This window comes from Somniosus microcephalus, chromosome 1 (assembly GCF_052327205.1).
Source record: "Somniosus microcephalus isolate GS21.2 chromosome 1, FLI_Smic_1.0, whole genome shotgun sequence".
Lineage (NCBI taxonomy): Eukaryota > Metazoa > Chordata > Chondrichthyes > Squaliformes > Somniosidae > Somniosus > Somniosus microcephalus.
Window position 1 is genome coordinate 304,297,401 of NC_140987.1, and position 15,291 is coordinate 304,312,691.

At 44.0% G+C, this 15,291-nt stretch overlaps 1 protein-coding gene across 1 annotated transcript in view; it reads right to left on the bottom strand.

Moving 5' to 3' along the window:
- mpdz (multiple PDZ domain crumbs cell polarity complex component) overlaps positions 1 to 15,291 on the bottom strand; it is a 399,568-nt gene that overhangs the window by 61,375 nt on the left and 322,902 nt on the right. The window contains exons 40-42 of the mRNA XM_085986223.1: positions 9,733 to 9,878; positions 3,737 to 3,820; positions 508 to 701 (exon numbers count right to left, since the gene is read on the bottom strand). Of these exons, the coding sequence (XP_085842349.1) occupies positions 508 to 701; positions 3,737 to 3,820; positions 9,733 to 9,878 (424 nt within the window). The remainder of the gene's footprint in view (positions 1 to 507; positions 702 to 3,736; positions 3,821 to 9,732; positions 9,879 to 15,291) is intronic.

Here is a 15,291-nt window from a genome sequence, read left to right on the forward strand (position 1 = left end):
GACCTACATTGGCTTCTGGTTCTCCCCCCCCACCCAACAACTTCAATATTACATTTTTAATTCTCATGTTTAAATTCCATCATGGATTTGTCTCTGCCAGTCCTACAACCCCCCTGAACTCTCTGACTGACCCTGGCCTCTTGTGCATTTCCACCCTCCTTCTCTTGCCTGGGCCCCTTTCTAATTCCCTTTCTATACGCCGTCGCCTTGCTGCCTCTCTCTCATCCTTTAAGGCCCTCCTTAAAATTCACCTCTTTCACCCCTCCTAATACTTCCTTCTTTGGCTCGGCATTCATTTTCATTGTTTATGCCTCTATGAAGCATCTACATTAATAGTGCTAGATAAATGCAAGTTGATGTTATTAAACCTTACCAAGTTTTGATATCTAAAATGTACAATTATTGAATAATAACAGTAAATATTGTAAGACAATGGGGTTTGTAGGAAATTGTGCAAATGACCCGTGTGTAATCAAATTTGTGTTTAGTAAATGGAATTTCTGATACCTTTTTCCAACAATACTCAGTCCAAGCCCTTTCCCTGGTTTCTTTTGAAATTCAACGATCAGCAAGTCATACATATCTTCCTCCTTATAATGGCCTTCATCCCTGTAGACTGTCAGCCGAACTTTTTGTGGAGTTTGTCTCAGAACATTTATTGCCTCGTCATGAGTGGCAACTCTCAAATCAATTCCATTAACCTGTGGAAACACAATGGAATTTGAAATTACATTGTCAGTATAAAACAAATTCTATGGCCTAGAATTTCCGCTGGGACACAATCAGAAATATGCGCTTGACACTGTGCCGGTTTGCCGAGGTGAAGTTATGCCCAAGTTGCCACACACTCATTTGCATAAGCCCAAATGTAAAGTCTCCCATGAATCAGCGTAACCGATTATTAAGCCAATGTGGCTTCAAGGTGACTGAACTAAACTAATTTACAAATATGTTCAAGTAATTTCTGCAGCTGAAGAACCAGACCAATCAATGGTTTCCATTGACTGCTGGTCACAGGTTACCAAGGGCAAGTCAATTGACTGAATTTGAACTCATTTAAACTGAATTTAAATAATCTAATGTTATAAGCATCAGAATCATGGTGAACTTTCCTGTCAGGCAAAACCTGCCGGGAGCCAGATCCTGGGTCAGAGGGAAGATTTAAATTAATTTTTATTTTTCAGATTTTCTAGTGGGCCAGGAGTGCTCCTCTGCCCCACCCGTCCCCCCACCCCCCAAAATCGCAGCTCCAACTGGTCAGCCTCCACCCTTCCCCCTCCCAATGATGGTCCCAAACTCCCCCTCCCCCCCTCCGAATGCGGCCCCGACCTCTCAGCCTCCCTCCCCCACCCTCATTGCCTCCCCCACTCCCGAGCACGGCCCCAACCGCTCGCCTCCGCTCTACTGACAGAATACACCCTCTGCTATCCACTGACAGAATACGCCCTTTTGTCTACTCTGTACACATATAAATAGTAAAAGGGTAGTTAAAGGAAGGGTGGGACCAATTAGGAACCATAAAGGAGACAGTCTAGTGGAGACAGAGGGCATGGTTGAGGCACTAAATGAGTACTGTGCATCTGTCTTCACAAAAGAGGAGGATGTTTTCAAATCCCTCCATGGCCTCGTCCCCTCCCTATCTCTGTAATCTCCTCCAGCCCCACAACCCCCGAGCTATCTGCGCTCTGCCTATTCTGGCCTTTTGAGCATCCCTGATTTTAATCGTTCCACCATTGGTGGCCGTGCCTTCAGCTGCCAAGGTCCTAAGCTCTGGAATTCCCTCCATAAACCTCTCCGCCTCTCTTTCCTCCTTTAAGATGCTCCTTAAAATCTACCTCTTTGACCAAGCTTTTGGTCATCTACCCTAATATTGTCTTATGTGGCTCGGTGTCAAATTTTGTTTTACAATGCTCCTGTGAAGCACCTTGGGACGTTTTACTAATTTAAAGGCGCTATATAAATACAAGTTGTTGTTGATACTGCCAATGTCACAGTAAAGGAGGAGGTTATAGTTTGCTGAGGGAAGGGTGGAGATAGTGGAGGCCTGGAGGATTGCAAATGTTACAGCCCTATTTAAAATAGGGGAGAGGGATAAACCCAGCAACTACAGGCCAGTCAGCCTAACGTTAATGGTGGGGGAACTTTTAGAGACGATAATCCAGGACGAAATTAATTGACACTTGGAAAAGTATAGGTTAATAAGTGATAGCCAGCACGTATTTGTTAAAGGAAAATCGTGTTTGGCTAGCTTGATTGAGTTCTTGGATGAAGTAACAGAAAAGGTTAATGAAGGTAATGTGGATGATGTGTCTATAGACTTTCAAAAAGTGTTTGATAAAGTACCACATACTAGACTAATTAGCAAAATTGAAGTCCATGGGATCATAGGGGCACTGGATGCTTGGGTACAAAATTGGCTAAGGGACAGAAAGCAGAGAGTAGTGGTTAACGGTTGTTTTCCAGACTGGAGGGGAGTATACAGTGGTGTTCCTCAGGTATTAGGACTGTTCTTTTTGATATATATTAATGACCTGAACTTGGGTATGCAGGGCATCATTTCAAAGTCTGCAGATGACATGAAACTCGGAAATATAGTGAAGTGAGGAGGATAGTAACAGACTTCAGGAGGACATAGACAGACTGGTGAAATGGGCAGATACATGGCAGATGGAATTTAATGTAGAGAAGTGCAAGGGTTGCAGTTTGGTAGGAAGAATGAGGAGAGGTAATATAAACTAAATGGTACAATTTTAAAGGCGGAGCAGGAACAGAGACATGGGGGTGCGTGTACACAAATCTTTGAAGGGTGGCAGGACAAGTCGAGAAGGCTGTTAAAAAACCATACGGGTTCCTTGGCTTTATAAATAGTGGCATAAAGTACAAAAGCAAGGAAGTTATGCTAAATCTTTATAAATCACTGGTTAGACCGCAGCTGGAATAGTGTGTCCAATTCCAGGCACCACACTTTAGGAAGAATGTCAAGGCCTTGGAGAGGGTGCGGAGATTTACTAGAATCGTACCAGGGATGAGGGACTTCAATTCTTTAGATAGATTAGAGGAGTTGGAATCGTTCTCCTTAGAGGAGAGATGGCTAAAAGGAGATTTAATAGAGGTGGTCAAAATCATGAAGGGTTGTGATAGAATAAATAATGACCCTTCTGCCAGTTTCCACTGGCAGAAGGGTCAGTAACCAGAGGACGCAGACCTCTGTAATTGGCAAAAGAACCAGAGGTGGCATGAGGAAAATTTCTTTTACACAGCGAGTTGTTGTGATCTGGAATGCACTGCCTGAAAGGGTGATGGAAGCACATTCAATAGTAACTTTCAAAAGTGAATTGGATAAATGCTTGAAAGGGAGAAAATTACAGGGCTATGGGGAGTGGGACTATTTGGATAGCTCTCAGGCACGATGGGCCAAATGGCCCCCTTCTGTGCTGTATCATTCTATGATATACCTTCTGTGTCGTATCATTCTATGATATACCCTCTGTGCCATCTACTGACGGAGTACATGTAAAGAAAATTAATTTTTCTAACAGGGTACTTCCATTCAAATGCATTTGTTTCAGTTGATTAATATTTAGTCCTAACTGTGAATGTAAAAGTTTTACTGGGATTTTACACTCGTTTTAAAGATCCAATGATAAATGCATAATAAAGATTAAAATGCACCGAAAAGCTTTCTTAGTCATAATCTAACATCAGTAACTTAGGCTTCCTGACCTCCCTCCTTTACCTCCAATATTTGATCTCCAGCCCACAGTCTGCCATCTTTGGCTGCAGCTCCTTCTTCATAGACTTCATGAATAATTATGGCACCCTGTAAATAAAATGTAAATGAAACAGCACTCAACATAAATTGAACAATTTAGACACATTTGATAAGCAGCTGTCACCTCCTTTTCTTTCTTTGTTTGTCCGTTACCTTTTCAAAAGTAGATTTAAAAAAGCTACATTAGCTCCCAGTTGCAGATCAGCTGTATGTCAAGTGTTTAAAGAAGCGTAAAAAGCATGAAGCATTTACTAAAGAAAATTGGTGCCATTAGTTACACGATATCCAGACATGACACTACCCATAAGACTGCCACAATTCAACATTAACTGTTACAAAGTTTTAAGAAATTTCTGAGTGGCCCTGATTAAAGAGATTAACACAATTGTAAGGAAGGATATTAGCTCTGATGACGTCGAATCTGTATGGGTAGAGCTGAGAAATACCAAGGGGTAGAAAATGTTAGTGTGAGTTGTATACAGACCCTCCAAATAGTAATGCGGAGGTTGGGGATGGCATTAAACGGGAAATTAGAGACACGTGCAATAAGGGCACAGCAGTTATCATGGGTGACTATAATCTACATATAGATTGGGCTAGCCAAATTAGTCACAATACTGTGGAGGAGGAATTCCTGGAGTGTATACGGCATGGTTTCCTGGACCAATATGCCGAGGGACCAACTAGAGATCGGGCCATCTTAGACTGGGTATTATGTAATGAGAAAGGAATAATTAGCAATCCTGTTGTGTGAGGCCCCTTGGGGTGGAGCGATCATAACCTGATCAAATTCTTCATTAAGATGGAGAGTGAAGTAGATGACTGAGACTAGGGTCCTGAATTTAAATAAAGGGAACTATGATGGCATGAGACGCGAGTTGGGTAGGATTGATTGGGTAATGTCACTCAAAGGGTTGACGGTGGATGGGCAATGGCAAACATTCAAAGATCACATGGATGAACTGCAGAATTTGTTCATCCCAGTTTGGCATAAAAATAAAACAAAAAAGGTGACTCAACCGTGGCTAACAAGGGAAATTAGGGATAGCATAAGATCCAAGGAGAGGACATACAAATTGTCCAGAAAAAGCAGTAAACCTGAGGATTGGGAGCAGTTTACGATTCAGCAAAGGAGGACAAAGGGATTAATTAAGAGGGGAAAAATAATAGCATGAGAGTAAACTTGCAGGGAACATAAAAACTGACTGTAAAAGCTTCTATAGATATGTGAAGAGAAAAAGATTGATGAAGTCAAGCGTAGGTCCCTTGCAGTCAGAATCAGGGGAATTTATAATGGGGAACAAAGAAGTGGCTGACCAATTAAATACATACTTTGGTTCTGTCTTCACAAAAGAGGACACAAATAACCTCCCAGAGATGTCGGGGAATATAGGGTCTAATGAGAGGGAGGAACTGAATGAAATCAGTATTTGTAGGGAAATGGTGTTAAGGAAATTGAAGGCCGATAAATCCCCAGGGCCTGATAATCTACATCCTAGGTTACTTAAGGAAGTGACCCTAGAAATAGTAGATGCATTGCTGGTCATCTTGCAAAATTCTATAGACTCTGGCACAGTTCCCATGGATTGGAGGGTAGCTAACGTAACCCCGCTATTCAAATAAGGTGGTAGAAAGACAACGGGGAATTATAGACCGGTAAGCCTGACATCGGTAGTGGGGAAAATGCTGGAGTCCATTATAAAAGATGTAATAGCAGAGCACTTGGAAAACAGTGACAGGATCGGACAAAGTCAACATGGATTTACAAAAGGTAAATCGTGCTTGAATAATCTACTGGAATTTTTTGAGGATGTAACTGGTAGAATAGGTAAGGGAGAACCAGTGGATGTGGTGTATTTGGACTTTCAGAAGGCTTTCGATAAGGTCCCGCATAAGAGATTAGCGTGTAAAGGTAAGGCACATGGGATTGGGGGCAAGGTACTGACTTGGACAGAGAACTGGTTGGCAGACAGGAAGCAAAGGGTTGGAATAAACGGGTCTTTTTCCGAGTGGCAGATAGTGACTAGTGGGGTACCGCTGGGATCGGTCCTAGAACCCCAGCTATTCACAATATATATTAATGATCTAGACGAAGGAACTAGATGTAATATCTCCAAGTTTGCAGATGACACAAAGCTGGGTGGGCGTGTGTGCTGTGAGGACGATGCCGAGAAACTCCAGTATGATTTGGACAGGTTGGGTGATTGGGCAGATGCAGTATAATGGGGATAAATGCGAGGTTATCCACTTTGGTGGCAAAAACAGGAAGGCAGATTATTATCTGAACGGCAATAGATTGGGAAAAGGGGAAATGCAATGAGACCTAGGTGTCCTTGTGCACCAGTCGCTGAAGGTAAGCATGCAGGTGCAGCAGGCGGTTAAGAAGGCAAATGGTATGTTGGCCTTCATAACGGATGAACAGACACCGCGCAACAATCGCCAGGCAGGAGTGTTCCCTCCCAGTCGGGGAACACTTCAGCAGTCAAGGACATTCAGCCTCCGATCTTTGGGTAAGCATTCTCCAAGGTGGCCTTCGAGACACACGACAACGCAAAATCGTAGAGCAGAAACTGATAGCCAAGTTCCGCGCTCATGAGGACGGCCTCAACCGGGATCTTGGGTTCATGTCACGCTACATGTAACCCCACCTGACGTAGGGTCATCCAGACTCGAGTCGTCGTTGGCTTGTTCTCTCTACACAGATGCGGCCGGACCTGCTGTGATTTCCAGCAAAAAAAATGGTTTTTTTGTCTGTTTTTTTTCATACAGACCCCAGCATCTGCAACATTTGACCCCTTGTGACCCCACCTCATTGTTCTTTGATGTATTGGGGCAGAAATTCCTCCCCAAACGCGTGAGTATGGAAGGGGTACTCACGCGTCTGGCCGGAGGAAATGCTGGTTTTCAGCATGCACAGCGCATGCGTTGAAAACCGGCATTTCCTCTCCTCTAACCCAAGAGTTGAAGAGGCTAGCGCGTGTGCTGTAGGGGGCAGCACGTGCGTCTTGGATTTCCTCTGTTTTGGGGGATTTGCGCATGTGTAAAGGCCTCCAGTCTTTACGCTTGTAAAAAGCACACGGAAGTATTTACTTTTACAGGTAAGTGGTGTTTTAGTGTAATTTAGATTTTTTTCCCCACAGGTTTATTATTTTAAAGAAGCTACAATAAGGTAAGTTTAGTTTTAGACCCTTTTTATTAAAAATTTATTTTTTTCAAAAAAAAAATTGTTTAAATTATTTTTTTTAACTTATTTATACTTAATTTAATTAATGATTGGGATGTTTTTTTAATTTTTATTTAAAGTTTAAATAGTGTTTTGGGCCCTAACTCATGAATGAACCTTCCCCTCCCGATTGGTTGTACAGTGCTCACCTGATCCCAGCTGGCACATCGCACTAACTACGCCGCTGGATCAGGTAAGCACTGCGCGCTGACATCTGAACCGGGCCTGTCACAGGAAATGCAAGCAGGCCCGGGCTTCAGATGTCAGCGCGCAGGGTGAGTGCAGATCGGGGGCTTGCACCCGCGGGAAGCCCCCGACCCGAATTTTTGGCCCAATGTTTTCCTGACTAACCTGTTTGGACACCATTCACACCTTTGATTGCTGTGATTATCTCTCTGCTGAGGTGTGATAAATGGCAGTTAGAAAGATTACCTGTAATCATCTGGCATTATTCTCTGACTATATAAGCTGTGTCTTTATGTATCTCTCCACTTCACCTGACGAAGGAGCAGCGCTCTGAAAGCTTGTGATTTCAAATAAAACTGTTGGACTATAACCTGGTGTTGTGTGACTTCTTACATTCATAGCGAGAGGATTCGAGTACAGGAGCAAGGATGTCTTGCTGCAGTTGTACAGGGCCTTGGTGAGACCACACCTTGAGTATTGTATGCAGTTTTGGTTGCCTTATCTGAGGAAGGATGTTCTTGCCATGGAGGGAGTGCAGCGAAGATTCACCAGACTGATACCTGGGATGGCAGGAATGACGTATGAGGAGAGATTGGGTCGATTGGGCTTATATTCGCTGGAGTTTAGAAGAATGAGAGGGGATCTCATTGAAACTTATAAAATTCTAACAGGACTAGACAGACTAGATACATGAAGGATGTTACCAACGGTGGGGGAGTCCAGAACCAGGGGTCACAGTCTAAAGATAAGGGGTAAGCCATTTAGGACAGAGATGAGGAGGAATTTCTTCACCCAGAGAGTGGTGAACCTGTGGAATTCTCTACCACAAAAGGCAGTTGAGGCCAATTCATTAAATATATTCAAGAAGGAGTTAGATATATTTCTTAAGGCGAAAGGGATCAAGGGATAAGGGGAGAAAGCAGGGACAGGGTACTGAATTTGGATGATCAGCCATGATCTCATTAAATGGCGGAGCAGGCTTGAGGGGCCGAATGGCCTAATCCTATCTTCTATGTTTCTATGAATACTGAGAGAAAGTAATCTTTCAGACTGCTTATTATCTTGTGCTCAACCTCTGTTTTGAGACCATTTGCATTATTTATGGCCCTCACTTTTTCTCCGACTGCCTATTGTCTTTTTAAAAAAGGCTTTTCAATTGACGTGCAGGGTTAAAATGCAGTACCCTGTTCCAAGGACAATGGTTTAGGTATTTCTGAAGTACCAGGAGGCAGAGCTTACACCTCTGAATCTCAGTAATTGTGAAAAACAGACAATGCCGTCGACTTATTAGGATGAGTTTTATCCCCCAAAAACGGTTGGGTTGGGGTTGGATGAGATTTTAAAACTTTAAAAATCTCAAACCCGAACCGAACCTGCCCACTTCCGGGTTTAACGGTAGCGTGACAAGGGGCGGGCAGCCAACCCATTCCCAGGAGGCGGGTTGGTCATTAAAATATTATAATGAGGCTGGCAGCCTCAGAATTAACCTGCTTTGCAGTGTTTCCCAGGCCTCGGGAAACCCAGCAGCTCAAGGGGGGCGAGGACAGCTTCGGGGAAAAGGTAAGCGCCTTTATAGCACTGCTTGTGGGCCAGGAGAACTTCCCCCCCAGTCCCCAAAGCTTACCCTCTTGCCTAGGATCGGACTTCGCCCCCTCCGACCCCACCACCATCGGGGATAGGACACCCACTTCCGGGGTTGAGGATCAGACCCCCATCCCACACTCCCAGTAGCAGCTGCAGGCTCCCTACCCTGGGGCTGCAGCCTCGTTTGGAGTCTTCCCCGCCCACCTGGAAGCCAAGCCTGACAATCAGGCTGACTTCTGGGCAGGCAACCTGGCAAAAAAAATATTCACGCAGTGGAGTCAAAACTCCACTGCATGTGTGGAAACCCTGACTTAAGAATCTCCGCCGCCGCTCCCCTCCCCATGCAACCCACCGCTGTCAAGATCAGGGCCATTAGAGCACATTTTCCTTTTATTGTGCATGGAGTAAAGAATCGCCTCAACGCAGGACATTCAGGGATATTGGGCGGGGAGTATCTTGCGCACCTAACGGAACCAGTCATATTTTCCATTAATTTTATTGAAAAATCGGGCAAGCTCCGTTACATGTGGATGATCCTCCATACCCGCTCTTCCTCTATGGGCTGCTCCCAGGTGATCTTTTACACCCAAGTGCAATAAAAGAAACATTTGCCTCAATGCTTTCTATTCTAAGCCTCTGAGCCTTCCATCCTTTTGCCTCTATATCTCTTCTTCCTTCTGAAATCTTCCATCACATTGTGGCTGATAAATTCATTTCAAAATAGTACACAAGTACAAAAGGAATATTCCAGTATAAAATGTGCTGGCATGGGGGAATTTCAGACTAACTGTAACACATAAAATGCTTTATTCAGGTCTTTCTTCCCAAATACAGCATACAATAAAAAGCAACACTCATCACAGACTTAGCAAACAATACACTAAAGGTGCAATGGAACAGCTTTAGGAAGTGTACAGTAAGAAACATTTTGAAGACTTAGGGGATTGATCCCATCAAATATACTCACCAATAGGGTGTCTGCCCCTCCAACAATACTCAGCCCAAGTCCAGTGCGTCCTTTGGAAATTTCAATAGTTGTTTCTCGTCCAGGGATAATCGTACAGGATGCCATGTCTAATATTGATGAACCAGGGGTTGAAGCTCTGCTTGAGCCTTTAAAGTATAATTTAAAACAAATTCTATTCTCATTGTATGAAAAGACCAGAACAGAAATGTTTTGACTCAAAAATGTGTTTATTAATAAATATCTAACTGTCAATTTGGAGAAATTATAAAAGTATTTTCTGTAAGATATGAAATACAATTAAATGCATGCTGGTGAAGGGAGCACTGTTCAATATCTTACTTTTATTGATGTGCAACAGGAGAGCGATACATCCGACATACCACTTCTCTGACATTTAGCAGGAATCTCACCTGAGACATCATGATCTGCCACATGGAGATAAACTGTATCTAGTGTGCTCTGTAATTCCTGGCATTTATCAGTAAGAAATGCAAAGTCTGACACATTGTCAACCAACAAGCACTCACAAAGGTAAACTTGGCACGAATGTCATTCCCCTCAACCAATCAATGGTTTGCCTCAGACCAACTGAAGATTTTTATTTTTGGTTTACATCTCCCTTTCCACCGCAAACACATTATTTTTCTTCATATATATAGTTTTTACTTAAGCTAATATATTTCCGTACGTATAATTAAATGATTTTGCAGTAGCATTTTTGTACGTGCACTGTTTTGGTGATGTTATTGAGGATATAGGGTTGAATCACCATCGAGGTGTCACTATCCCAGTAACTACAACAGCAGCAAAAGTCTTCTAGTAAAAATATCAGCTGTAAAGTTTTAATAGACAGCTTTCGTTACTGCTCTAAATGGTAGTGCGCCTGCCTCCACAGCTGTCTCTTATATTATCGTGCTCCGTATTAAGATAAAACAAGAAACATCTCTTGTATATCCCTCAGCCTGGCAGCCTGTAAAAGAGAGAAACACAACTGTAGACAAAACAAAGACAAGGAAAAGAGGATAAGAAATAGCAGAGAAAAGAATATAATGCCACTTGACTGCTCCTATGTCCCTTGTGACAATGCAACTTGCTACTTTTAGCTACGTTTATTTTGGCACAAGTGGATACCTCCTGTCTTTGACACATGCCTGAAAATTTCACACCTAGGGCTTGTCTAACCTTGACAGAGTAGATATTAGGTGGTCACTTCTTGGTGATGTGGTTCACTGTAAGTGAAATATATGTTGCAGTGAATACCAGAAGTAGGCAATTAACTCAAAAGGTATGAGTAGAATATAAATTTTCACACACACATGACTATTTCAATATGAGTCTCTGCCTTCACAGCAGTGGCATAAATAAGGAGCAGGTGAAAGGTTCAAAAGCGAAGTAAAACTAGGAGGGCAGCAGCCAAGCAAAAATCAGCCTTCTGAGGCCCAACAATGCAGCTGAAGGTTAATCGGAAGGTGCAAGTGCCCTTGATCATTGGGCCAGAAATTCCAGGCCAGAAGCGTGAGTACGGTCGGCTTACTCACGCTTCTGGCCGTTGGAAATGCCGGCGTTCAGCATGAACAGCGCATGCGGGGAACGCCGGCATTTCCAGACCTCGAGCGCGTGCGACTGCACAGGCAGCGCTTGCGCAGTGAACTTCGTGGATTTCATTCATGAAATCCGTGAGGTTAAGTCCTTAGAAGTTACACTGAAAAAAAGCAAGTGTAAAGTGGTTCATTGGCTGCGGAGGAAGATATATTTTATCGTGGAGCTTTTGAAATGCAATATTTTTGTTTGGGAAAGGGAGGGAAGTTATTTTAAGAAATTTTAAGTAAGTTTTAAAGTTAAAATTTTTTTTTTTTTATAAAAAGGGTTTTCAGAACGGTAGGTAGAAGGAGCAATTGTGGCTGTGTGAATGGAATGTGAGAATGAGTTATGTATGTATGTCCACATATATTCCTTTACGTATATGTATGTATGTTTTATATTCCTTTACTATGAATGTATGTTTTTAATTATGATTTTCCAATAAGTTACTTTCTCTGAAAGTCATAATTAAATAATACGTTCATACACATAAGTAAAGGAATATATACATAACACGCAAAGGAATATATACAGACATACATACTTTCAGAAGCTCCACGATAAGAAATATCTTCCTCCGCAGCCTCTGGAGCAACTGTACCCATGCTTTTTTCATGTGTAAGTTGTAATGACTGGACCTCACTGAAAGCATTAATGAAAGCGGCGAATTATACTGCGCACGCGCTGCATGTGCAGTCGCACGCGTTCTGCCTCTGAACCCCTTCGTTCAGAGGACAGGAAATGCCGGTTTTCCCCACATGCACTGTGCATGCTGAAAACCGGCATTTCATCCGGCCAGATGCGTAAGTACCCCGACCGTACTAGCGCATTTGGAAGGGAATTATTGGGCCAACATTTTACATGTCAATAAAATAAAAAATTTAACACTTGCACGACTTGCCCCCTCGCATCTGCGACTGAGGGTCCAAGGAGGTGCATTGCGCAAGAGGTCATCATCGGACGTATCCTCACACTGTTCCCTTTGGGGAACTGTATGAAGTGGTGGAAGGATTTATGGCCGTGATTAACGCTCATTCCGTGACCGTAACCATCTTTGAACCAGCCATTAGGGTGGTTAGTCCTATGGCGGGAGGGTTTTACGGGCTCCCACAACCCATCTGGGGGGGGGGGGGGCCACCAACACCCACGGACGCAAGTATCCCGCTGGATGTCCACCCAGAATTTTAAGTTGGAGCTCCGACTCCACTTGCCGGGACTGTCTGGAGTGGGGTTCAAAACCCTACTCCTTCTGGCCCAGCGGCGGGGATGCTTACTGCTACGCAAAAGGCCCACTCCGCACAAAAGGTGACACCCATACGTTTCCTGCGCCTTTTCCCTCCCAGTGACTGGAGCCCTATGCTGCCATTTCACGTTGCTAATCGGATTGGGCGTTTGTCATAGCGGTAGGATCCCCGCCGCTGGGCCAGATCAGGGTAGGGTTTCGAACCCCGCTCCAGACAGTCCCGGCAAGTGGAGTCGGAGCTCCGGCTCTAAATTCTGGGTTGACATCCAGTGGGATATTTGCGTCCGTGGGTGTGGGTGGCCCCCCCTCCTTGTATAGCTTGTGGGAGCCCGTAAAACCCTCCCGCCATAGGACTAACCGCCCTAATGGCTGGTTCAAAGATGGTTACGGTCACGGAATGAGCGTTAATCACGGCCATAAATCCTTCCACCACTTCATACAGTTCCCCAAAGGGAACAGTGTGAAGACACGTATGACGACGACATTGCTAAATAAATAAATGGAATTTAAAAAATTCTTTTAGGGCTTTTAAAAGTCTTTAAATTGCTTTAATTCTCTTTAAAACTACTTCAGATTACTCAAAATAATGTAAACATTTTAAAAAGTTTATAAAAGTTACCAAAATCTTCAAAAAACTTCCAAAAACCTATTTAAACTGCTGCTTTGCATGTAAAAAAGCAAAGCAGCTTGACAGAAACATTGGGGGCGTGTCCAGTGAAACTGAGACCTCAAGGGGCGTGCCTCACTTACACTGCACGCTCCTGGGTCCGCGCTGGCTGCACTCCTGGGCGGCGTGACATCATACGCTGCCCGGGAATGTGCTTTCTATTTCTCCAAGTTCAGGCGTCCCAGAAGCTGATCGGCAGGAGCGCGGGGTAAGTGCAAATACGGGGCTTGCACGCGCTGCAAGCCCCGTTCTGGAATTTCTGGCCCATTATTTTTCTTTAATTTGTTCATGGGAAGTGGGCAATGCTGGTAAGGCTATATTTATTGCCTATCCCTGGTTGCCTTAAAAACGTGACAGTGATCTTTCTTCTTAAACCACTGCAATCCTTGGTGATGATACTTCTATATAGATTAGCTTTCTTTATTTCCGTTTATTAAATGAATCTGTTGTATGGTAATATGGACAATGCAGGTGAAAAGGTCAGTGATAAAGAATACCAAATGTCTTGCTTGTTGTCACATGATCCCATTACAGCACTTGCAATGTTGTAAAACACTTTGGGGGTTAAATTGTAAAACCCCCGAAAACGGGCGCAGGGATCGCGATGCGTTTAATGACTACATTTAGGAAGTAGGACACCAACTTTGTGCTGCCTGCTCATTTCCATGATTGCTGTGTGCAGCTGGTGCTCCCCGTGCTGTTCATTGGCTGCACACATCAGCAGGGGGCCCAATATCGTTACTTAAAGCTAGCCTGCACCTCTTAAAAGGGGAATAACAACAGAAAATGCTGGAAAAACTCAGCAGGTCAGGCAACATCCGTGGAGAGAAATTTGAGTTGACGTTTCGGGTTGGACCCTTCTTCAAAACTGGAAAGAAAAGAAACTAGATCGGAGGCAGGGCTGCGATCGGACAAAAGAATAAAAGAAACAAAAGAAGTAAAAGAGATTAGAAGCTAGACGAGATGGTAATAGGCTGGGATTAGGTGTAAAGTGTACTGGCAGGGCAAAAGATAGCTGCCAGGTGTGAGAGAGAAACAAAAGGAAAGGGGGGGGGGGGGGAAAAAGGAGTGGAACAATTACAAGAGAAAATGAAAGGGGGGCCGAGCTTATGATCTGAAATTGTTGAACTCGATATTGAGTCCGGAAGGCTGCAGACTGCCTAATCGGAAGATGAGGTGCTGTTCCTCGAGTTTACGTTGAGCTTCCGTGGAACAATACAAGAGGCCAAGGACGGTGAGGTCCGAGTGGGAATGGAGCGGTGAATTAAAATGACAGGCGACCGGAAGCTCGGGGTCACCCTTACGGACTGAACGGAGGTGTTCCGCAAAGCGGTCACCCAATCTTAAAAGGGGAGATGCATTGTGCCTGCTGGTGGTTCTGACATCATTCTGGATATTGTGATGTGTAAGAATCAACAATGGCTGACCATGGGAGAGAGCGGGCACCAATGTTTTCGACGCTGCACTGGAGATCTTGGTGGAAAAGGTGGAAAGGAGGGATGTCCTGTATCCTCAGGGGGGTCGGAGGCCCTTCAGACACATGCTCAGAAGGCAGTGGCAAGAGATAGTGACGGAGGTCAATGTCACGAGTGGGACCTGGATGCAGTGCTGCAAGAAGTTTAATGATCTCACATGAGTTGTCAAGGTCAGTGAATGCATCTTCAAAAGTCATACCCTACCAACTGTATCACTAGCCTCAGCCACTGCTCAATTCACCACACCCCCCATCACCCACCTACCAACAATCTCTATCAATCAGGACTCATACCTAACATTCATATGCTTCATTTCACCCTCACACACTTAGCACTGTTGCAAGTCTCGCACCCACATCTCAAAGCTTGCAAACACTGGCAGATATTCAACCTTGACAGCCACATCACCCAAACATACTACACAACACTCACTGACACACTTCCCTCCCTCTTGCAGGAGAAGGTGGCGCACAACAGCACCCAAAACTCTTAGAATTGCAGTAACAGCCAGAAGAAATAATCCAGCAACTAACCTGTAAGTAGTTCATGATCCTTTTAAATAGTGCTGGGGGGTCTTTCAAGCCATTGAACTC